This window comes from Eurosta solidaginis, chromosome 5 (genome assembly GCF_040869045.1).
Source record: "Eurosta solidaginis isolate ZX-2024a chromosome 5, ASM4086904v1, whole genome shotgun sequence".
Classification (NCBI taxonomy): domain Eukaryota; kingdom Metazoa; phylum Arthropoda; class Insecta; order Diptera; family Tephritidae; genus Eurosta; species Eurosta solidaginis.
Window position 1 is genome coordinate 122,687,412 of NC_090323.1, and position 25,147 is coordinate 122,712,558.

At 43.1% G+C, this 25,147-nt stretch overlaps 1 protein-coding gene across 1 annotated transcript in view; it reads left to right on the top strand.

The window, feature by feature from the left end:
• LOC137233507 (uncharacterized) overlaps positions 1 to 25,147 on the top strand; it is a 340,694-nt gene that overhangs the window by 298,473 nt on the left and 17,074 nt on the right. The window contains exons 3-5 of the mRNA XM_067756572.1: positions 16,491 to 16,770; positions 16,843 to 16,989; positions 17,050 to 17,199. Of these exons, the coding sequence (XP_067612673.1) occupies positions 16,491 to 16,770; positions 16,843 to 16,989; positions 17,050 to 17,199 (577 nt within the window). The remainder of the gene's footprint in view (positions 1 to 16,490; positions 16,771 to 16,842; positions 16,990 to 17,049; positions 17,200 to 25,147) is intronic.

Here is a 25,147-nt window from a genome sequence, read left to right on the forward strand (position 1 = left end):
GGATATGGTCTTGTTCACAAAGAGGTACAAGGTTCTAAGTTAGGAGGGGTGACCCTACAAGAGAAACCTTGCACAATGTATTTAGGAATCATCCTAGACAGTAAGCTGTCATGGAAGTTCAACGTGGAGGAGAGGGCGAAGAAGGCTTCAACGGCACTTTATGAATGTAAAAGAATGCTGGGGTGTACGTGGGGCCTATCGCCCTCTCTTTCTTTTTATAGCGATTGTAAGCCCTATCCTATGCTATGAAGTTCTTGTTTGGTGGAAAGCCACACAAAAAGCAACCTACCTCAAAAATTAGAGGGGGTATGCAGACTATCAATGCTTAGCATTACGGGAGCCCTGAAAACAACCCCGACAGCTGCACTGTATGCCATTCTGTACATTCCATCTGTAGACCTGGTAGCAAGGAACATAGCGTTAACAACTGCAACCAGGCTCGGTGCCTCGGGGCAGCTTGAGCGCCGAACACACGGTCATAGTAGTATAGCGTATAGCGGCATCAATCACGAGCCGAACAGACTACCTGATTCCCTATCTGCGATTCGAGGGCTATCTTAAGGCCACAACAGAGGTGGACGGTTGGCGCAAGGGTGCTCAAATGGCGTACGAGGCGATACATGTGTACACAGATGGTTCCAAAATAGTTGAAGGAGTAGGGTCTGCGGTATACTGTGCTGATCCGGAAATAAACAGATCCTACAGGCTGCCGGATTACTGTAGTGTTTTCCAAACCGAAATAGTAGCCGTAAACAAAGCAGTATAAACCCTGGAAGAAAATAGCCCAAGCTGCAATCGTGTTAACCTTTATATTGACAGTCAAGCAGCAATTAGGGCAATAATCTCGCATACCACAGCATCTAAATGCGTGTTAGAGTGTAAGCAGTCCCTGGAGAGAATCGGGACAGGGAGAAGCATACATCTATTTTGGGTCCCAGGGCATATGGGAATAGATGGGAATGAAAAAGCGGATGAACTGGCTAAAAAGGGCGCATCCCTGGAAGCTTACTCCGTAGAAATCCCAATTAGACTGGGCGAAATTAAGCGAAGGCGAGAGGTTCTCATGATCGACCAAGCAGGAAAGGCATGGATTCAAGCGCGGGGCTGTAAAGTGTCGAAGATTATGTGCAGGTCTTACAACCTTACACTAACAAAGTTGCTTCTATCAACCGTATATGTATATAGTACCGGTATCGATACTTTTTCTAAAAATTCTATCACTATGCATGCGTCATTTTCTTTCGATTCTGTCAGCTCGTTTTAAAACTGGGCCTCAATTATATTCCATATGTGTTTGAACTTTAAGAAGGTTTAAAATATTCCTCAAAAAAGATTAAAAATGTGTGTCAGCCAATCTATGGTTTAAAATTTACATAGGTCCAAATCTCTAACCGTGTGCATTGTCAACATTTCATTCAACGAAGGCGTGACGTTGCCACAGTTGCCCAAACACTGACGAAAAACGTGATGATCTGTCATAGAAAGTAACACTGAGGTATCAACTGCAGCTCGAAAACACCCATCCTCCTCGAGGTTTATTTAGCACCTCTGGGTGATGAGATCGCCCAACAGGTAGCACTGCGGTCCACGTATGTGTGTGACGGATAATGTGATATGGTGAATGTCCCACTCAAAGCAAGTTTGTTCTTTGAGCTCGCCGCTTATTTGCTTCTTTCAAACCAATGCCTTTATGTGTTCGAATGTGTGTGCATTGTTAAGCAAATAGACAACACAGCAAGGAAGCCAACGCCATATTAGTTCCTGTTATAGCAAGTTCGTTCTTTGAGCTCAGCGCTTATTTGCTTCTTTCAAACCAATGCCTTTATGTGTGTGCATTGTTAACCAAATAGACAATACAGCAAGGAAGCCAAAGCCACATTATTGGCGTGTGTGTGTTCCTGTAGGATTTTATAGCCCCGTAACTCCTTTTCTGCATAACTTTAAACAAAGAAATCTATGATCATTGAAAATATCATGAAAATCGGTAAAGCTTTTCAGCAGTTTTACCCGGTCTTCTTTGTGGTACTACGTTTTATAATATTAAGAGATTAACAAGTAAGGAAGGTTAAGTTCGGGTGTAACCGAACATTACATACTCAGTTGATAGCTATGGTGACAACATAAGGGAAAATAACCATGTAGGAAAATGAACCGAGGGTAATCCTGGAATGTGTTGGTATGACATGTGTATCAAATGAAAGGTATTAAAGAGTATTTTGTGAGGGAGTGGGCCATAGTTCTATATGTGGACGCCATTTAGGGATATCGCCATAAAGGTGGATCAGGGTTGACTCTAGAATTTGTTTGTACGATATGGGTATCAAATGAAAGGTGTTAATGAGTATTTTAAAAGGGAGTGATCCTTAGTTCCATAGGTGGACGCCGTTTCGATATATCGCCATAAAGGTGGACCAGGGGTGACCCTAGAATTTGCTTGTACGATAGGGGTATCAAATGAAAGGGGTTAATGAATATTTTAAAAGGGGTGGGCCTTAGTTCTATAGGTGGACGCCTTTTCGAGATATCGCCATAAAGGTGGACCAGGGGTGACTCTAAAATGTGTTTGTACGATATGGGTATCAAATTAAAGGTATTAATGAGGGTTTTAAAAGGGAGTGGTGGTAGTTGTATAGGTGGTCGCCTTTTCGAGATATCGGCATAAAGGTGGACCAGGGGTGACTCTAGAATGCGTTTGTACAATATGGGTATCAAACGAAAGGTGTTAATGAGTATTTTAAAAGGGCGTGGGGCTTAGTTTTATAGGTGGGCACCTTTTCGAGATATCGCCATAAAGGACCAGGGGTGACTCTAGAATTTGTTTGTACGATATGGGTATCAAATGAAAGGTGTTAATGAGTATTTTAAAAGGGAGTGATCCTTAGTTCCATAGGTGGACGTCGTTTCGATATATCGCCGTAAAGGTGGACCAGGAGTGACTCTAGAATGCGTTTGTACAATATGGGTATCAAACGAAAGGTGTTAATGAGTATTTCAAACGGGCGTGGGGCTTAGTTCTATAGGTGGACGTCGTTTCGAGATATCGCCATAAAGGTGGATCAGGGTTGACTCTAGAATTTGTTTGTACGATATGGGTATCAAATGAAAGGTGTTAATGAGTATTTTAAAAGGGAGTGATCCTTAGTTCCATAGGTGGACGCCGTTTCGAGATATCGCCATAAGGGTGGACCACGGGTGACCCTAGAATTTGCTTGTACGATAGGGGTATCAAATGAAAGGGGTTAATGAACATTTTAAAAGGGGTGGGCCTTAGTTCTATAGGTGGACGCCTTTTCGAGATATCGCCATAAAGATGGACCAGGAGCGACTCTAGAATGCGTTTGTACAATATGGGTATCAAACGAAAGGTGTTAATGAGTATTTTAAAAGTGCGTGGGGCTTAGTTCTATAGGTGGACGCCTTTTCGATATATCGCCATAAAGGTGGACCAAGGGTGACTATAGAATGTGTTTGTACGATATGGGTATCAAATTAAAGGTATTAATGAGGCTTTTAAAAGGGAGTGGTGGTAGTTGTATATGTCAAGACGTTTTCCAGATATCGACCAAAATGTGGACCAGGGTGACCCAGAGCATCATCTGTTGGATACCGCTAATTTATTTATATATATAATACCACGAACAGTGTTCCTGCCAAGATTTCAGGGGTTTTTTATTTCGCCCTGCAGATTCTTTCATTTCATTCTACTTAATATGGTAGGTGTCACACCCATTTTACAAAGTTTTTTTCTAAAGTTATATTTTGCGTCAATAAACCAATCGAAATACCATGTTTCATCCCTTTTGCGTATTTGGTATAGAATTATGGCATTTTTTTTCGTTTTTGGTAATTTTCGTGGGCGTGGTAAAACCTGGATTTCGGTCATTTTTTATACCAATATAAAGTGAGTTCAGATAAGTACGTGAACTGAGTTTAGTAAAGATATGTCGACAGACGGTCGACTGTGTATAAAAACTGTGCGTGGCTTCAACCGATTTCGCCCTTTTTCACAGAAATAAGTTCTTGTCCCAGAATCTAAGCCCCTACCAAATTTCACAAGGATTGGTAAATTTTTTTTCGACTTATGGCATTAAAAGTATCCTAGACAAATTAAATGAAAAAGAGCAGAGCCACGCCCATTTTGAAATTTTCTTTTATTTTTGAATTTCGTTGCACCATATCATTACTGGAGTTGAATTTTGACATAATTTACTTATATACTGTAAAGATATTACATTTTTTGTTAAAATTTGACTTTAAAAAACAATTTTTTTTTTAAGTGGGCGGGGTCGTTCTCCGATTTTGCTAATTTTTATTAAGCATACATATAGTAATAGGATTAACGTTCCTGCTAAATTTCATCATGATATCTTCAACGACTGCCAAATTACAGCTTGCAAAATTTTAAGTTACCTTCTTTTAAAAGTAGGCGGTGCCACGCCCATTTTCCAAAATTTTACAAATTTTCTATTCTGCATCATCAGTTCAACTCACCTACTAAGTTTCATCGCTTTATCCGCCTTTGGTAATGAATTATCGCACTTTTTCCGTTTTTCGAAATTTTCGATATCGAAAAAGTGGGTGTGGTTATAGTCCGATATTGTTCATTTTAAATAGCGATCTGAGATGAGTGCTCAGGAACCTACATACCAAATTTCATCAAAATTTACTCAAGTTATCGTGTTAACGGACAGACGGATGGACGGACGGACGGACATGGCTCAATCAATTTTTTTTTTTCGATCCTGATGATTTTGATATATGGAAGTCTATATCTATCTCGATTCATTTATACCTGTACAACCAACCGTTATCCAATCAAAGTTAATATACTCTGTGAGCTCTGCTCAACTGAGTATAACAAAATTATCATTTTCAAATGTAAATACGTCGCTCTTTATCGTCTAAAATCACTACAAACCTTGCAGAGAACGTACATATGATCATATATATTATTTCTAATTGCTGTTTTTATGTACGAGCCCCTTTTTCGCTCTTATTTGGAATCCAAATCTATAAATAAAGTTTTGGTTGTAAAGATGGAGATTTGGGCTATTAGCGAGGTTTGGGGAATTTTGGTCGTAGTGCTTTTGTTTAGCTATATTTTATTAAAATAATTTGTCAGAAATAAACGACTGTGAGCACACAAAGAAATCTATTTGTACTATGGCACTATTGTCAATATTTAGACTTCATTGCCGCCAATTACTATCATACGCTAGATGGCAGCGCACGCTGTAAGTTTTAATTGATTGATAGAACTGCTGATAAGAGATTTTTGTATTGGTTGCGCAAGATGCGCATGGGTCCGGCTCGTTCTCTATAAAATTAAAGTAGCGTAGTAATAAAATTGCTAAGAATACTTTTGAAAAAGGTAGAATATCAAAAGGGTGTAAATGTTGCCACATGATTTCGTTACCGTGGTGAAGAATGTTGTTACCACACTAGAATCGGGGCGTTAATGTCAATATTTTTATCATAGATATCTTATAGGGTTGTTGTTGTGTTAACAGTGCTTCGCCCCATTCAGTGGGCACGATCACTTACAAATTGTCATCAAAGTCCTCTAACAGGAGTCCAAGGAAACTGGTTGTTTCAACAGGGGCGGACCATTGGGGGATTGGTAGTAAAGGCATAGGCTCCATATTACAATTGAAAAGATGGTTGGTGTCATGTGGGGACACATCGCATGCAGGACATACATTACGTATGTCGGGGTTTATTCTGGACAAGTAAGAGTTTAACCTGCTAAAATATCCAGACTCGTGTCTCCATTGGTAGAGTGCTTTCTTCTTCTGCAAGGGTGGGATATTGCATATTAATAACAGTGTTCACTGGGCGCGTACTGGCAAAAGCGATTACCGATTCTGTGTGGATTTGGCTTAGGGCCTGCTTATGCTTGTCTAAGCGGCGGTGTTGGCATGTGCCGGATCTCGTCATAGTGCTTATGGAGATGTTCCCTTAACCCCCGTGGAGGCGGGGCTAGATCAATCAGTTGTTTGCTAGGATGTCCTGGTTTATGACAATTTAACAAAAACTGCCTGTTCAACATTTCGTTGTGCTCTTTAATGCTGAGCTCTTTGACCTCACTATGTAGGGGGTGATAAGGAGATATCCGGTGGCAGTTCTGATAGCAGCCTTTTTGACAGGCCTGCAGCCTTTTCCAGTATGTGTTTTTAAGACCAGCGACCAAACTGGTGACGCGTAGCTAATGAGCGGCCGGTCAATTGCTTTGTATGTGATTAGCACAGTTTCTTTAACTTTTGCTCAGGTGCTGCCGGCAAGCGACTTGAGGAATTTGTTGCGGCTTTGTACTTCAGATAGAATTTCGGTGGCATGCGGCTTGAGGGTCAGAGTATTATCGAACATTACCCCCAAGATCATTGGGTGACTGACAGTCGGTAGTGTGACACCATCGACGTGAACGTCCAATATTTGCGACATCTGTTCCTTCCACGTCGTAAACAGAGCGGCCGGGGATTTTGTCGGTGATAATGCCAGGTTGCGTGAGCTGAAGGTACTAGAAAGATCGGGATATAGCCGTAACCCTGTAGTACCTCCCGTTTAATTTTCCTAGGTTTTGAGATTTCATTCCTAAGTTGAACCGACGCTTGCCGACCATTCAGATAATTTGCCGTCCATCTTTTTAGATAAGGGGGAAGGTGTCTATGTCTTGGACTGACGTGGTTCACTGTGTCAACAGCTTTCAACAGGTCAAGTGCCACGAGCACTGTCCTATGATGGGGTTTTTTTTGATTTAGTCCGTAATTAATCTGGGTATTTATGGCATTTAGCGCGGTGGTGGTGCTATGCATTTTGCGGAAGCCATGTTGGTACGGTAAAAAGTAAAAAGGTTTCCAATGTCTTCGCCACTGGCGAAAGGAGTGATATCGGTCGATATTACTCGCCTTCGTTAGCTGGTTTACCAGGCTATAGTATTGGAATTATCCTTGCCATTATCAATTGTTCGCGAATTCCAAAGGACTTCAGCGACAGTTGCAAACGTGCGTTAGGTAGTTTATTCCCCCAACGCCAGGTGTTTTAGCATTGGCATGGCTATTCCGTCTGGGCCTATTGATTTGGAGGGCTTGGCCTTGTGAATGGCTGCTTCTACCTCTGTGAGGGTGATGGTAATGGGTGGCACGTCATGTTTGTGTTTATGTGCCCGTCTTTGTCCACAGAATAATGCATTATAAATTTTCGACAAAAGGCGCTCGCGCATTTCTTCGAATCATATACAGTTTTGTCGCCGAAGTTTTTGTTGCCGGAATAAAGCGTACAAAAGCTGAAGCGATGGCCTTCCGGAACGCACGCTCTCCTTGCCGTATATCATTCGGAATGGTAAGCAGCAAAAGATTGATTTGTGAAGGTTGTGTAGCCTTCCCAGTGAGCTTTTTTAAAATTAATAAAAGTCCGCTTTTCAGATGTGATCAAATTGGCAGGTTGCTGTATTGAAAGGACTGTGGGCAGGTGGTCAGATGCTAAAGTAGGCATCGGCTGCCATTCAACGCAGTTTATGAGCCCTGCGCTCTTTAAGAACTGCATTCGCCGACATAGAGGTCCGACGCCTGTTTGTGGAAATTACTGAGAACGTGATTATGCTTTTTTGTTTCATACGGCTGTGTTCTGAGGCGCCGTATTTCCTCATAATGCTTACGGAGATGACTCCTTAAGCCCCTGAGAGGTTTAGCCGCATCAATCAGATGTCTGTTGGGATGCCGAGGTTTCTGGATAATCAGCATTTCATTTCTCCCCCTAATGGGGAGTACTCTCGCCTCATTGTGTAGGTGGTGTTCTGGGGATATAAAAAGACAGCCCGCAGCGGTTCTGAAGGCAATGTTTTGGCAGGCCTGTATTTTCTTCCAGTGGGTAACCTTTAAGTTTGACGACCATATCGGGGACGCGTAGCATGCAATCGGCCGGCCAATTGCTTTGTAAGTGGTAATGAGCTGCCCCAAGCTGAGCTGCCCCAAGTGCTGTCGGCAAGAGATTTGAGGATTTTATTACGGCTCTGGATTTTAGAAACAATTGCGTAATGCCATCGACGTGGATGTTCAATATGGTCGACATTTGGGGCGTCCATGTTGTAAATAAGATCGCCGATGATTTGGTCGGTGACAGTGTCAGGTTTCGCGAGGCGCAAAAACTGGAGAGATTAGGGAGATAGATGTTTATTCTATTACAAAGCTCATCGATGTGTGGACCGGTGGCCATTATCGTGCAGTCATCGGCGTAGGAAACGATAGTGACTCCTTCTGGTGGTGAAGGTAGCTTCGATATGTCCGAGTTAAACAGGAGTGGGGATAGGACACCACCCTGTGGTACCCGTTGTTTAATTCTTCTGGGTCTAGGTGTTATATTCCTGAATTGCGCCGATGCTTGCTGATCAGACAGATTATTTGTGGTCCACCTTTTGAGACTTGGGAGAAGGGGGGAACCTTCCAGGTCTTGCAGTAACGTGCCGGGGTTGACCGTATCAAAAGGTTGACAGGTCTAGCGCAACGAGCACTGTCCTATGGTGGGGATTTTGATTTAATCCGCAATTTATTTGTGTTTTAATGGCGTTTAGCGCGGTGGTAGTGATATGTAGCCATGCTGATTATTGGCAAGACGCAAATTTGCAGTGAAATAGGGAAGCAGAATGGCTTCAAGTGTATTGGCTACTCGCGAAAGGAGAGGCGTCGAACGATAAGAAACTGCTATGTTAGCTGGTTTCCCAGGTTTTAATAGCGGAACCACCCTGGCCATTTTCCATTTTTCGGGGATGATGAAGGTGGACCAAGCGCTCCCGCATTTTTTCGCATCCGACAGCACTTTACCGCCAAAGGCGATGGAGATTTTGTATTTTGATTAAGTAATCCTCCCATTTCGCCCGCTTGTGTTCAACCACTAGCAATCAGAAAGTCGTACTGTCTATTTGCTCCGCTAGCTGCCTGCCTCTGCTGTCGACTGGCGAGCTGGAATGCCAGAGGTCATCTTATAGGGTCAAACACTATGCGTCAGACGCGTAGTAATTTTTTATGTGGTTTGTAACTTCATTAGTTGTGAAGGAGCTACTTTTTTGCCACATTGCCTGATAACATTCAGATATTTGCCGGTACGTAAAATTATATCGCAAACCTTTTCCAGGAAGCAGGATATACGTTCACGACGTATTGTATAACGCTTCTCCCCATAGTCGGCTGAATAATGTTCACGCAACTCTTCCCGTCGTATAACTTCGTTGTCTTCGACCAAAAATTCTTGTTAAGGATTGCAAATTACGCCTTTTTGTACCCATAGCTGTAAAATTTCCATATAAGGCACAGCTGCTAGCTGCGTCAATAGTATTACAAACTTTTGTGAATCCTCATCACCTGTCAAAGCACTGATTTTATTGATGAACAGCATCAGAGCTTGGCCGCCACGTAACTCTTTCTCTAATAGATCCGAAACTGTACCAGCCAAAGCTTTCATTGTATTTAGAGTGAATCATACGTAGTTTAACATTATATGTAGAGTCGAATTGCCAGCATTCATTTTTGATTCCAACAGGGCTAATCTACTATATATTTGTGAAAGTATGTCTGTATGTATGTTTGGACTTGCAGTGCGTCAATCTATGGTAGGCTATATAAAAAACGTTTTCGACAAGGGGGCGTGGCACCTCCCATACAACTGGATTTTTTCGTAGTCAATATATCTGAAAGTATTAAGGCTAGACGACTGAAATTAGGTGAGTGGTTATATGAGACCAATCCCTACCCCCTCCAGAAAAACTGGGTATAACGAAAAAGGGGGCGTGGCACCACCCAAACAACTGGAATTTTTCGTTGTCAATATATCTGAAGGTATTAAAGCTAGGCGACTGAAATTAGGTGAGGAGGTATAAAGGACTAATCCCTACCGCCTCGGGAAAAATTGGGGATAGCGAAAAAGGGGCGTGGTGACTCCCATACAAATGGGGGTTGGGATTAGTCTAATATATTAGTCTATATAGTACTGCTTTTATTTATTCCCGAACGACGTCGGGTACTATGCTAGTAGTACATAATTATCGTGTATTAAGCTCCTTAATGCTTCACGGAATGCTTGCAGCACCTGGCCGCCGAGATGATCGGCTAGTACCTTTATGGTGCTTGTTACCGGAACGTACCGGATCTGCATCCGGGAAAGGACCATCAACATCGATAACACTCCCCAAGGCATTCAGGGAGTGCCCTTATCGCTACAACAAAAACAACAACATGGGATATTGTATAGTAGAGTTGACAGATAGGTTAGGTTAGGTTTGGTGGTAGCTACCCTGATAGGGGAAGCTCACTTGGACAACATGAAGGTTCGTTGTGATACCACATACAATAGAATAAAATAAAATAACGGTGACGTAGATAAAGCCACTTAGAGAATCGTTGGTTAGCAACGATAAAGTTGGATAAATCCTCGTGAGATCCAAGTGAGTCGCGACCGAAGTACCTTCGCCTTGATCTGGCAAAAGCTGGGCAATCAAGCATAAAGTGATGTGATTATTCCACCTCATCATTCTCCATACAGCTGCAGCATGATGGAGTTTGCAGTATATTGAGACGTACCGCATGGATACCCATGGGACAGTGCCCTGTCCAAATGCCAATGACCATTGATAGCCTTAGTGAACCCAAGTACTTCGGCAGACCTCCTACCATCCACTTTCGGCCAGAAAGATCTAGCCACCCCGCAAGAGGTGGTGTCCGCCCAACGTTTACTGAGCTCACTCGAGGCCCAGCTATTGAAGAGCAAACCACAGGTGGCCAGCGAAATACCGAGATCCCTACAGCCACCTTCATCCAGTTCAGTTATACCGATGCTGGTTAAGAGATCCGCTTGATAGTTTCCCGGGATACCACTATGGCCCGGAACCCAGATAATCTTAATTATAAAATAGTTCGATGCGATCGCAAGCGAGGTCAGGCACTCCCAGCCCACCCTCGATCTCACTGTAGTTGTACTCAAGGCCTTTATAGCCGCTTGTCTATCAGAGTAGATGTTGAATTCCCTAACCGTAGCAACACTGGAGAGCATTTAATCCACCGCATCCTTAATCGCAGCAGCCTCCGCTTGGAATACACTGCAGTGATCAGCCAACTTAAACTTGCGGCTTACATTTAGCTCTTTACAGAAGACCCCCCACCAACCTTTTCGTCCAACCTCGACCCATCCGTGAACAAGTTAACCGGTCCCCTGCCCCAGATAAATCTTCTTCCCCACTCTTCTCTCGGCGGAATGACTGTGTATAGGGAGCAGTTATCGGCATCCAATAGTCCGTCCTGTCCGAAGACATAAAGCCCATAGCCCATGTCACGAAGCCTGACAAATGGCCGGGCCGCGGCTGCCTTTCCTGCAATATCTACTGAATGTATGTTTAGCATGACATTCAGTGCCAAGGTAGTGTTGTTCTGAGAGCGCCACTGATACCGATCATCGCCGTCCGTTGCACTGACACTAACATTTTGGAGGTGCTCTCCGTGTCCAGTGATTTCCACTAGACCAGCACCCCATAGAGCAGAATCGGTTTGACCACCATCTCATAAAGCCAGTGTACTACTCCTTGCGAGAGTCCCCATCCCTTTCCGATAGCCCCCCTGCAGCCGTACAGGGCAACCGCAGCCTTTCTGGCCCTATCTTCCACATTGGGACTCCAGGACAGTTTCTTGTACAAAGCAATCCCCAAATATTTAACCTTATCGGAAGGTATCAACGGTACCCCTCGAATCGAGGGAGTTCTGAAATCGGGCATCTTATATCTCCTTGTAAAAAGAACCAATTCCATTTTTCTCGGTTTGACCACCAATCCACAGCAGCCCACCTAACCACAGTATCCAGATGGCCCTGCAGAACATAGCGCAGGGTGCCCAGACATTTGCCTCTGACTAGGATACCGAGGTCATATGCATAGGCAACCACCCGACAGCCGTTAGCTTCCAGCTCCATAAGGAGCTCGTTGACTGCCACAACACAGAGCAGAGGAGATAGGACACCCCCCTGTGACGTAGACGCATAGAAGTTTTCTAATTAATTCAACCAGAGTCACCTCGACTCCTAAACCCACCAGAGCTCCTTCGATTTCCCCCGGTAAGACATTGTTAAAGCCCCCTCGATGTCTAGAAAGGCACCCAGAGCAAACTCTTTGTGTTCTAGGGACCCCTCCATTTGCTTTACAATCGAATGGAGAGCCGTCTCCGTCGATCTGCCCTTGCAGTAGGCATGCTGTGAATCCGACAGTAACCCCAGTGGAATCCTTTCCCGTAGGTACAGGTCAATCAGCCGCTCAAACGTCTTAAGAAGAAACGACGAGAGACTGATTGGCCTGAAATCCTTAGGGGATACATGAGAGCTTCTGATGATGAAGATGATGGCCGGCCAACCAGCGGCAGGTAATCCCTAACGGCTTTTGAAGTTGCGCAGGAATGATGAGTTGAATGAGTTGACCGATAAGAACGATACATTCTTCCGTTAAATGTGTTTTAACCGTAAAAACATTTTAGTTAAATAATTAAATTATTCATTAAAATAAAAGAAATTTGCACAAAACCATGCTCTTGTATTTTACAAGAAAACTATAGACAGCATATCAGCTGTTCGCTAAAGGGTCAACCGTGACGTAGATGCGCAGAACGAAGAAATTTTTAACTCGCAAGTGCGCAATCTGGGTAGGCAGCACCAACACTGCGTTGGCTTGATCTGGTAGTCAGCCATTGATAATACTATACGGCAGTACCCATTGTGAATGATATCTAAGTGTGATATCTTATCTGTCAATTGCCTGACAGGCTGTTCAATATGGCTACTTTTTAGCGTTTTGACAGGGTGTTCAATATGGCGGCGCCTATCTTCAGCGGGTGATAGAAAGAGATACAGAATGCGACAGCGATAGTCAAATACAAATCAGGTGATCCAATCACTTTGGAATTTTGATGTGTATGCAGAAGATATCACACTTAGTTATCATTCACAATGGCAGTACCTACATAGATATAACTGGGAGATGGAATAGTCCAGTTTAGATAATTATACAGATTGTATAAATCTTATATGTAATACTCCTATGCAGGCGAGTCGAGAGGGGAGGGTGAATGGGGGGATTCCCCCGGGCTCGAGGTTTCTGAGGGGACCCGCGATTTAGATGTACTAAGAAATTTTTTTTTAATTCAGGAGAGTCTTTAGTTGTTCCATGTGCAAATTTTAAGCCGAATTTCAAAAACAACGAAAATTGATAATAATATGGGCCTTCGAACAGTGAGGAAACAATGAAAACATCAAACAAAAATGTATGTTTACATGAATCCGAAATCGTAAAGTTCTCGTGGACACTGATGAAGGTTCATCTTCAAAAAGTCTTCCAACAATACCACCAACTCTGTATCAAAGTTCAGATTATTTAAACGACTTCGATATCGGTACCGTGAATAATGAGTTTTTGCGATCTGAAGAGGTCAACGAAATAATTCGTCGAGGTTATCAGAAGTTTTTTTTCCGCGTGATCGTCATGACCTCGTTGTTAAACAGAATCTTTGCAAATGGAGAGAAAGTGACTGGTTTGTGTATAGTGCCAGTAGCAATGCTTTTTATTGCATACCATGTCGTCTGTTAAGCACCAATACTTTAAATCGACCTAAAATTTGTTGTCCTGCGGATATTCGAAATTCCAGGTATGGAAGAAGCTATACGATAAATTGCCAGCACGCGAAAATACTCAAGATCACATTAAATGTTATATTCAATGGCGATCTTTACAAAATCGAATTCGATATCAATGAACTGCTAATCACTGAAACTCATAAGTGGAAAAAAATTTTATATAGAATTTTGGACACTATTTTATTTTTGGGTGAAAGAGGCCTAGTTTTCAAAGGCAAAAGTATATATCTTGGTGAACGAAACAATGGAAATTGTTTGGCCATCTTAGAACTCCTAAGCCATTATGATCCGATACATAGAGATCATTTGGAGAAAGTTAGGATTTCACAACAGCAGCACAAACGTTTACAAGTTCACTATCTTTCCCCAGACATTTAGAACGAGTTTATAGAAATTTGTGCAAAACACGTGCGGGGAAACTATATTAGATCAACGCAAAAAAGCCAAGTATTTTGCTATTCTCGTTGATTTTACGCCTGATGCTAGTCACGTTAAACAGACTACGTTCAACTTGCGCTACATCCATTTCAATTCGAAAGCAACAAATTTTACAATTCCAGAACGGGTTTTGGCTTTCGTGGATTGTAACCAAAAAACTGGTAAAGAAATCGGGGATTTAATTTGCCATACTCTAGGTAAACATGAAATCCCATTAAAAGATTGTCATGCACAAGGGTACGATAACGGCGCCAATATAAAAGGAGCTTGAATGGAGCACAACGTCACATTCTCGACAAAAACTCGAATGCTGATTACTCGCCTTGTACAACCCACAGTCTCAATTTATGTGGTGTTGATAATGCAGAATGTTGTACGACTGCTATTATTTTCTTCGGAGTTGTACAAAAATGTTTTACAATTTTCAGCAACAGTCCACAACGATGGGACATCCTCAAAAATAAAATAATGAAAAAAATTTTAGTTAAACGGTTTTATTGAAAACAATACTTACATTAAGTAGTAATAATACTAAAAGATACAAAATAATTAGGTAGGTCCTAAGTACTAGTCATCAAACTCCTCATCAATCTAGGACGTTGATAAGGCAGTTAAATAAAAGCGTTGGACCTGTCAAGTCAACCTACATAAATAAAACCATTTAAAAAATGTACCGAGCTCTCTTCACAGTCTTTCAGACACTAAGTCGTCGGCTAGAGCTGAAGCAATCAGACCATTCGCAAACCATGTTCCAGGATTAACACAAGCACTAAACACATTACTTAAGCTAAATTTGACTGCACAAGCATACGGAGAAGTACCGGTACATCAACAATTTCGAATGTATCTTGCTCTCTTCAATTTGGTTCAAAATACTGACAACCATTAATGAAAGAAACGCCGTACTCCAACTTAGAGACGCCACCATAGATGGTGAGGTCCGACATCTAGGTGTCTTATTAGCTGATTTAGAGTTGATCAGGAAACAATTTTAAACAAATGCAAAACAGTTGCTATTCAATTTAATATCTCGCCAAAGTTTCCCGACATTCGAAAACCTAAAAGACTTTTTGAAGATAATGGAAATAAGATGATTACGGATGATCCAGAGTCTGATTTTAAAAACAATACATTCTTGGTGATCGTTGATTCGGTAATCACTGGCATTACTGAACGATTCGCAGCTTGAGAAATTTGAACGAGACGTTTTCCTTTTTGTGGCAATTTGAAGACATGGATGAAACTACGGTTCGGGCGAGCGCAGCATAATTGGTCGAAAAATACAAGTCGGACATTTTTCAAAGCTTAGAATGTGCAATAATTCACTTGAAACACATTTACGAAGCAAATTTTGATAAAGGTCTGTCTGTCACCATTGGAATTGCTAAATGTCATCTATGTTCAAAATCTGTATACAATTTTCCCCAACATTTGTGTTGTTTTACGGATCTTTTGCACTATACCTGTCACTGTAGCTAGTGCATAACGTTCTTTCGGCATCCTTGCCAGAATCAAAAACTTTCATAGATCGTATTCATCTCACGAGTGAGTTTCAGGACTTGCCACGCTTTGTTTTTAATCCGTTTTGGCAAAACAGTTAAATTTTGATATTATTATAAAAAAAATTGCAGCGAAAAAAGCAAGAAAAGCCGCTCTTTGATATCCGAACTTTCTATATTGAATAATTAAAATTTATAATCATTATATTTATCAGAAATGTATTAAAATGTTACCAAATAACTAGAAAAGACTATTTGAAACAATATGTGGCTGTTAAATGAGAATTTTATTTCTACGTTACAATAAAATAGTATAAATTGTAAATATTCTGTGTTGATTTTATTTTCAGCTCTAAGTCCAAAAATCATTTAGTTGATGTTGTAAAAAAATTTTTTTATGTAATCCATCAATAATGATTAATTACTGAGACTTCATTAAATCAAATTAATCAAATGTATTAGTGGATTTTTTATAGGGGGGCCGTAAATTGTTTAGACCCGGGCCCGGAGTTTCTCTCTACGGCCCTGCTCCTATGTATATTGGCTATTACAATATGCTCGCAATGAGTTTTGAATTCAAAATCAAAAAAAGACAGCCCACAAAATTTTTGTGATTGCGGTAGCATAAGTGAGACAAGAAAAACTTAAATTTAGGTACATTCGATTATTGAATACAAAAACATTTAAACAGCAATATATCGGCACTCCGATGGTTTTAAGTCCACCCAGCCTGTAGAAGCAATATAGAAGTATTACAAAAATGGTATAAATAGATTTAAATTAGGCTTAGTAAACCTGTAATAAATAACAAATAAATATAATAGCAGTAGGCCATATTACTTTTTTGCACAATTAAAAAAACTTGTTTTTTATGCTAAGAACTCTTACTTTTTTTTTCAGTTGATTTTGATAAGCTGGGTCTGACAGATGAATCTAATCCGCTAGGTGATTTGCCTCCAATTTTCACGAGACAGTTTGGTCGTTCAACAGGACGCGCCCTTGGTGATTATGTGGCGAATTATCTTCAGCACAAAAGTAAACGTGACTTGGCTGCTCAAAGTAAATCTGCAGTCCATGATTCGCATGGCTTTAGAATTAGACAAGAAACAAAAGAAGACGAGAATCTAGAATTACCGCGATTGCCGGAACGTTTCAAATATGCATTCCATGGTGGAGAAAGGTACGTGGCATATCTACCTTTAAATGAAAAAATTTGAGTTCACAAAATCTATCTTCTTAAATCCATGTTTAGAGTAATACTGTATGGTATTGTGGAGGATTTACTAGGAACTTTTGGTATGAATGGCAGAGCATGTTTATTGCGCATCATATGCGAAATCCATTCTAAGAGAATTAATCACTTTGGTGTTTTTGGTGAAATAATGAAGCTGTTTTTAACGCAAGTCTAAACTTTATATGCACTTGTGTTTTAAAAAAATAAACGGGTTTGTTCTTACAGTGCAACTAGTTCTCCATATGCTGACTTGATACCGGAATATGTAAATGCGCAGGAGATAGGGGAAGGACGAAAACCTCCGGGTGAATGTTTTCCGTACTACAAAGGGTGCTCAAAGAGTATATTTAGAACAGCGGAAAATAATAAGTACAGGTACCAAAGATGTTTACTCACATATGTTTGTATGTATATGCATATATTATTATTAATTATTATTATCATTAATAGGTCTGGAAGCACTGCGACCTTTGTGCAGATCTATTGTGCGAGACCTTTCAGCCTAAATTTATATCTGGAGGCTTTTGATGTATCTAAGTACCTCTTCAGGTTTTTTACTCCATACGACATAGGGATTAAGAGTCCCACCACCTAGATGAAATAGTCTCTGCCGAGCTAGAGCGACGCATTCGCAGAGAATGTGCACCGGCGTTGTATCATCCAGCTCACAGAAACGACAAATTTGGCTATCCGATAGATTTAATTTACATAGGTGATATCGTAGACCGCAGTGTCCCGTATAGTACCCAGTAAGAGTTCTTACGTCCTCCCTGCTTAGATTAATGAGTTTGGCTGATACTTTCGTTGCCGGAAGTATAAACAGTTTGGCCTGCTTTTACCCTGGGCAGCCAATCCAGTGACGTCTGAGTTGTGTAGTTTCCCAGTTACTTATAGTTTCCCTGGTGTGTGCTTTTGTAAGTCCACAAAAGGGCTCTGGACCATAGAATGCTGATGTAGCACCCTGCTTTGCTAGGTAATCTGCATGTTCATTACCTTCATGTCCCTGATGTCCGGAAACCCATCCTAACAAAACCTCGTTTTTGGCTCCCAGGGCATTAAGGACTTCAGTGCATTCATCCACTAGCTTAGATGTATCTGTGTAGGGTTGCAAGGAACGCAGGGCCGCCTGGCTGTCTGACATAATATAGATGCTCTTCGATGTTGAACCTCTCCGCAGACATCATTCTCTACCACAAACTTCTATTGCATGAATTTCTGCCTGAAATATGGTGGGGTAGCATCCCATTGGAATCGAGTTTTTGAAGTTCGGCCCATTCTGAGTCAGGGTCGTTATAAGGATTCCCTATTTCCCAGTGGGTCCTGTCCACAATGGACACTTCAAAGTTCCGTGAGATTCTGAGCTTAGAAGACATTACGTCACGCAGTTGTAATGGGGGATTTCCTATGAATTTTTCTTATTACCTTCTTATGCCCTGTTGTTGTTGTTGTAGCAGTGCTTCGCCCCATCCAATAGGTGCGACCGATCACAAATTGTCATCAATATCCTCTAACGGGAGTCAAAGAAAACTTGCTGTTTCAACAGGGGTGGACCATAATATGAAGGGTGTTAGAGGCGTTGGTTCCACATTACAATTAAAGAGATGGTTGGTGTCATGCACATTGCAAGCAGGGCATACATTTTGTATGTCGGGGTTTTTTCTGGATAGGTAAGAGTTTAACCTGTTACAGTATCCAGATCGAAGTTAAGCTTGAGTGGCTTGCGTTTCCCTGGGGAGTGTGCGTTACTCTTCCGTAAGTTTTGGGTACTGTTCTTTGAGAACTGAATTCACCCGGAAATTCCTGACATAAAGGTCCGACGCCTGTTTGTGGAATTCACTGAGGACCTGCTTGTGTTTTTTTGCTTCCTACGGCTTAGTTCTCAGGTACCGTATTTCCTCATAATGCTTACGGATATGACTCCTTAAGACCCTGGGCGGTGTTGGCTCATCAATCAGATGTCTGTTAGGATGCCCAGGTTTCTGGGTATTCAACAGGAACTGTTTGGTTAGCATCTCATTTCTCTCCCCGATGGGGAGTATTCTCGCCTCATTATGTACATGGTGTTCTGGGGACATAAGAAGACAGCTCGTGCCTATTCTGAGAGCAGTATTTTGGCAGGCCTGTAGCTTCTTCCAGTGGGTAATTTTTAGGCTTGGCGACCATATGGGTGACGCGTAGCACGTAAACGGCTGGTCAATTGCTTTGTATGTAGTAATAAGCTTTTCTTTATCTTTTCCCCAGGTACTGCCAGCAAGGAATTTGAGGATTTTATTACGGCTCTGGATTTTCGGAAAAATTGCGGCTGCATGCTCACCAAAATGTAGATCCTGATCAAACGTTACACCCGAGATTTTGGGGTGTAGGACAGTCGGTAGCGTAGTGCCATCGACGTGGGTGTTCAAAATGGTCGACATTTGGGACGTCCATGTTGTAAATAAGGTCGCGGAAGATGTAGTCGGTGATAATGCCAGGTTTCGCGAGGCGAAAAATCTGGAGAGATCAGGGAGATAGCCGTTTATTCTGTTGCAGAGCTCATCGATCTGTGGGCCTGGGCCTGTGGCCATTATTGTGCACTCATCGGCGTATGAAACGATAGTGACTCCTTCTGGTGGTGAAGGTAGCTTAGATATGTAGAAATTAAACAAAAGTGGGGATAGGACACCACCCTCTGGCACCCCTTGTTTAATTCTTCTTGGTTTTGATGTTTCGTTTCTAAATTGCACCGATGCCTGCCGACCACCCAGATAATTTGTGGTCCACCTTTTAAGATATGGGCGAAGGGTAGACCCTCCCCCCATGGATGGTTTAGCGTGACCAATGGCATCTTCAACCTCTCTGGCGGTGATGGTAATTGGTGACGCGCTGAATTTATGTTTATGTGCGTGTCTGTTGGCCCTCCGTCTATCTTTGTCGACCGTAGAATGCATTACATATTGACGACAGAAAGCGCTCGCGCATTTTTTCGAATCCGACAGCACGGAATCGAGCTGTCTTATAAGGTCACGTTCTCTCGCTAAATTTGCGGCCTCCGCCGGAAAGTGAGGCCGAATTTCGGGAATTCTACCTGCGGGAATGAAGCGATCCGAGGGGGATTCAATGACCTTGCGGAAAGCACGCTCCCCTTGGCGAGCATCAGTCGGGATAGGGAGGGCAGCAAAGCGGTGTTCTGTAAAGGATTGTATTCATCCCACTTTCCTTTTTTAAAGTTTATGAAAGTGCGTTTTTCTGTGACGATGAAGTCGACGGTACGCTCGAGCGAAATAAGTATAGGCAGGTGTTCGGATGCCACTGTTACCATCGGCTGCAAGTTGACGTAATCTACGAGTCCTACGCTCACGATTGATATATGCGGCGAACTGTGACAGCTTCCTACCATACGTGTGGGGGCGTAGTTGCTGTTGTTGTTGTAGCAGTGCTTCGCCCCACCTAAACGCCGCGACCGATCACAAATTTTGATCAATATCCTCTAACGGGAGTCCAAGGAAACTTGCTGTTTCAACAGGGGTGGACCATAATGAAAGGGGTGTTAGAGGCGTTGGTTCCACATTACAATTAAAGAGATGGTTGGTGTCATGTGGGGACACATTACAAGTGGGGCATACATTTTGTATGTCGGGGTTGATTCTGGATAGGTAAGAGTTTAACCTGTTACAGTATCCAGAACGAAGTTGAGCAAGAGTGACACCGTTTCCCTGGGGAGTATGCGCTCCTCTTCCACAAGTTTTGGGTACTTTTCTTTGAGCACTGGATTCACCGGGCAATTCCTGACATAAAGGTCCGACGCCTGTTTGCGGAGTTCACCAACGACCTGCTTGAGTTTTTTTGCTTCATACGGCTGGGTTCTCAGGTGCCGTATTTCCTCAAAATGCTTACGGAGATGACTCCTTAAGCCCCTAGGCGGTGTTGGCTCATCAATCAGATGTCTGTTTGGATGCCCAGGTGTCTGGGTATTCAACGGGAACTGTTTGGTTAGCATCTAATTTCTCTCCCTGATGGGGAGTATTCTCGCCTCATTATGTAGATGGTGTTCTGGGGACATAAGAAGACAGCCCGTGGCGATTCTGAGATCAGTATTTTGGCAGGCCTGTAGCTTCTTCCAGTGGGTAATTTTTAGGCTTGGCGACCATATGGGTGACGTGTAGCACGTAAACGGCTGGCCAATTGCTTTGTATGTAGTAATGAGCGTTTCTTTATCTTTTCCCCAGGTACTGCCATCAAGGGTTTGAGGATTTTATTACGGCTCTCGATTTTCGAGAAAATTGCGGCTGCGTGCTCACCAAAATGTAGATCCTGATCAAACGTTACACCCAAGATTTTGGGGTTTAGGACAGTCGGTAGAGTAGTGCCATCGACGTGGGTGTTCAAAATGGTCGACATTTGGGACGTCCATGTTGTAAATAAGGTCGCGGAACATTTAGTCGGTGATAATGCCAGGTTTCGCGAGGCGAAAAAACTGGAGATATCAGGGAGGTAGCCGTTTATTCTGTTGTAGAGCTCATAGATCTGTGGGCCTGGGCCTGTGGCCATTATTGTTCATCGGCGTATGAAACGATAGTGACTCCTTCTGTTGGTGAATGTAGCTTAGATATGTAGAAATTAAACAAAAGTGGGGGTAGGACACCAACCTGTGGCACCCCTTGTTTAATTCTTCTTGGTTTTGATATTTCGTTTCTAAATTGCACCGATGCCTGCCGACCACCCATATAATTTGCGGTCCACCTTTTAAGACATGGGGGAAGGGTAAACCCTTCCAGGTCTTGCAGTAACGTGCCATGGTTGACCGTATCAAAAGCTTTTGATAGGTCTAGCGCTACAAGTACTGTTCTATGTTGGGGGTTTTGATTTAAACTGCAATTTATCTGGGTGCTGATGGCATTTAGCGTGGTGGTGGTGCTGTGGAGTTTTCTGAAGCCATGCTGATGACAGGCTAGCTGCAAATTTGCTTGGAAGTAGGGGAGTAAAATGGCTTCAAGCGTCTTTGCTACTGGCGATAGGAGGGATATCGGACGATACGACTCACCTATGTTAGCTGGTTTCCCAGGCTTTAGTAACGGGACCCCCTTGGCCAATTTCCATTTTTCGGGTATGACAAAGGTGGAAAGAGACAGGTTGAAGACATGTGCTAAGTATTTGAAACCCTCTTTCCCTAGGCTTTTGAGCATCGGCATGGCTATGCCGTCTGGGCCCACTGCTTTGGATGGTTTAGCGTGACCAATGGCATCTTCAACCTCTCTGGCGGTGATGGTAATTGGTGACGCGCTGAGTTTATGTTTATGTGCGTGTCTGTTGGCCCTCCTATCTATCTTTGCCGACCTTAGAATGCATTACATATTGACGGCAGAAAGCGCTCGCGCATTTTTTCGAATCCGACAGCTCTTTATCACCGAAGGCGATGGAAACGTTGTCATTGTGCTTAGACGGATTCGATAGGGACTTTACCCTGGACCAAAGGTTACCCACACCGGCAGAGAGGTTACAACCTCTTGGGTGCTCCTCCCATTTCGCCCCCTTGTGTTCATCCACAAGCAATCTGATGCGTTGGTTTATATCCCTTATTTGGGGGTCGCCTCGGTCGAGCTGTCTTATAAGGTCACGTTCTCTCGCTAAATTTGCGGCCTCCGCCGAGAAGTGGGACCGAATTTCGGGAATTCTCCCGGCGGGGATGAAGCGTGCCGAGGCGGATTCAATGACCTTGCCGAAAGCACGCTCCCATTGGCGGGCATCAGTCGGGGTAGGGAGGGCAGCAAAGAGGTTGTCTGTTAAAGATTTGTATTCGTCCCACTTTCCTTTTTTAAAGTTTATGAAAGTGCGTGTTTCTGTAACGATGAACTCGCCGGTACGCTCGAACGAAATAAGTATAGGCAGGTGGTCGGATGCCAATGTTACCATCGGCTGCCAGTTGACGCAGTTTACGAGTTCTGCGCTCTCGATTGAGATATCCGGCGAACTGTGACAGCTTCCTACCATACCTGTGGGGGCGTCTCCGTTTATTGTGCAGAACGTCGTTTCTTCTATTTCAATGACATAGATCGTGATGGGCATTAAAGTCGCCTAAGATAATGCGATTGTTGCCAGTGAGTAAGGCGCTAATATAGGGCGGTATCCACTGGGGCAACAGGTGGCAAGTGGGATGTAGATGTTGATGATTTCTAGGTTGGCATCGCCTGACCGGGCAGATAGGCCTTGACGTTCTAAGACATTGTCCCTGCGGTCGATGCCAGGATCAAATATATGATATTGCACAGAGTGGTGTATGATAAACGTGAGGCCGCCTCCATTTCCGCTCATGCGATCTTTTCTGTGGATATTATACCCAGAACAGGTTTGCAGTGCAGATCTTGCTGTGAGTTTAGTCTCTTGAATCGCAGCAATGCGGATGTTGTGCCGCTTCATGAAATCGACTATCTCCGTGATCTTCCCAGTTAGTCCATTACAGTTTAACTGCAGAATTCTGAAGTGCATAGGGGGAGATGTCGCCACTCTGGGAGTAAGTGACGGGTGACTACGCCTGGGTTGGGGAAGGCCAGGACGCAATTGATGCTCAGCATTGCTATCGACTCTACTACGGAGATAGTAGTTATAAGTGGTAGCAGACGTTTGAGTTGTTGGCGCCGCGGGGCGCGAGCAGCAACGGGTAGTAGTTGTGGCTTGCTGAGCAGCTGGGCTACTGGAAGGTAGTGGGGGCGCCAAGGCGTAGACCACGGGACGCCCTTTGGACGTGAACAGCAAGGAGCCACAAAAGATTTATAAAAGTTACGTGGACGTCGGGTTTTGGGATCAAGCCCAGAACAACCTGTCCGATACAACCATCTCTTACACGAGACACACTGAACATAGTATGGCCGTCCTAAAAATATTCTTTTCCGGCAGATGCAGCAAAACCATTTCTCAGAACCGGGGTCAGAAGAGCTCCGGTACATAGAACCGGCTGCCTTGGGAAGCGTTCTTATGTCCTATCATATTTCCTTGCTTCAACTCAGAAATATTTGGAAGTCTTAGTGCACCTAGTGTTGCCCCTTTCTCTATCAGAATAGGGAAGGGAGGTATTTCCACTAAAGCACTGAGCGCGTCAGCAGGGGCGGTTCTCATCGCACCCGTTATGCCAACGCAAAATAGTCGATGCAGTTTGCTTAGTTTAGCCGTTGCCGTTCTTCGCGTGGCTTTCCGCCACCAAACTAGGGAAGCATAGGTGACTGTTGGCCTTACAACAGTATTAAATGTCCAATATACCATTTTTGGACATATCCCCCATGTTTTGCCGTGGAGACGAGTACAGGCGAAGAAAGCTCTTATTGCCTTGTTTAGGGTAGCATCCAAATAAGCATTCCACGTGAGGGTTCTATCCAGTGTGACCCCTAGATATTTAGCCTCCATTGAGAATTGTATTTTTGTACTACCCAGGGATGGTTCTGGGATGGATACTTTCCTTCTCCGGGTGAAAGGCACTATAACAGTAGCACACCTCCTTGTGGGCATCCTCTTGTGGCCGCAATTGATTCAGTTGTCCCTCACAGTTCCAAATGGATTTTTCTACTCTTTATCATGGACAGCATACATCGTATTATTGTAGGGCTTATGTTCTTGTCAATCATAGCTTTTTCGATAGCTTGATGTGTTGTGTTATCGAAAGCTCCTGATATATCAATAAAAGCGAAGATGGCTATATTTTTAGACTCTAGAGCCTTTTCGATTTTTACCATGAGACTTTGAATAGCGGTCTCAGTGGATTTCCCTGACTGGTAGGCGAACTGATTCCTACACAGAGGGAGTTTATTTAGATTGACCTCCCTGATATGCTGATCTGAGATTTTCTCCATACCTTTTAGGAGAAAAGAGCTCAGGCTCATTGGTCGATACAACGAGGGCAGTTGCTCGGGTTTTCCTGGCGTTGGTAAGGATACTACCTTAAGCTCTGCCCACCTGCTCGGGATCTGGCCGAGCAGTAGTGATGCCTTATATAAAGTGGAAAGGACTGGGGCTGTATGCTTTATCCCTTCCTGTAACAGACAAGGGTAGACCCCATCCGATCCTGGTGACTTGTATGGGCTGAAATTAGACAGAGCCCATTGCACTCGTTTCACAGTGGTGAGTTTTGTTGCAAGGCTTTTTTTCATTACCGCTGATGGTTGGAAAATCTGCCATTATGGGTGGTGATTGATAGCCTGCTGTGCAGTCAGGTAAGTGTGTCTGCAAAAATAGTTTGATCGTTTCTTTCGGCCGCGTGGTGTAGCTCCCATTTGTTTTTTTCAACGTCCTATTTACATTTCTGTGATCTCTAGAAAGGGCTTCTTGTAGTCGAACCGATGCTGGAAGATCATTCATC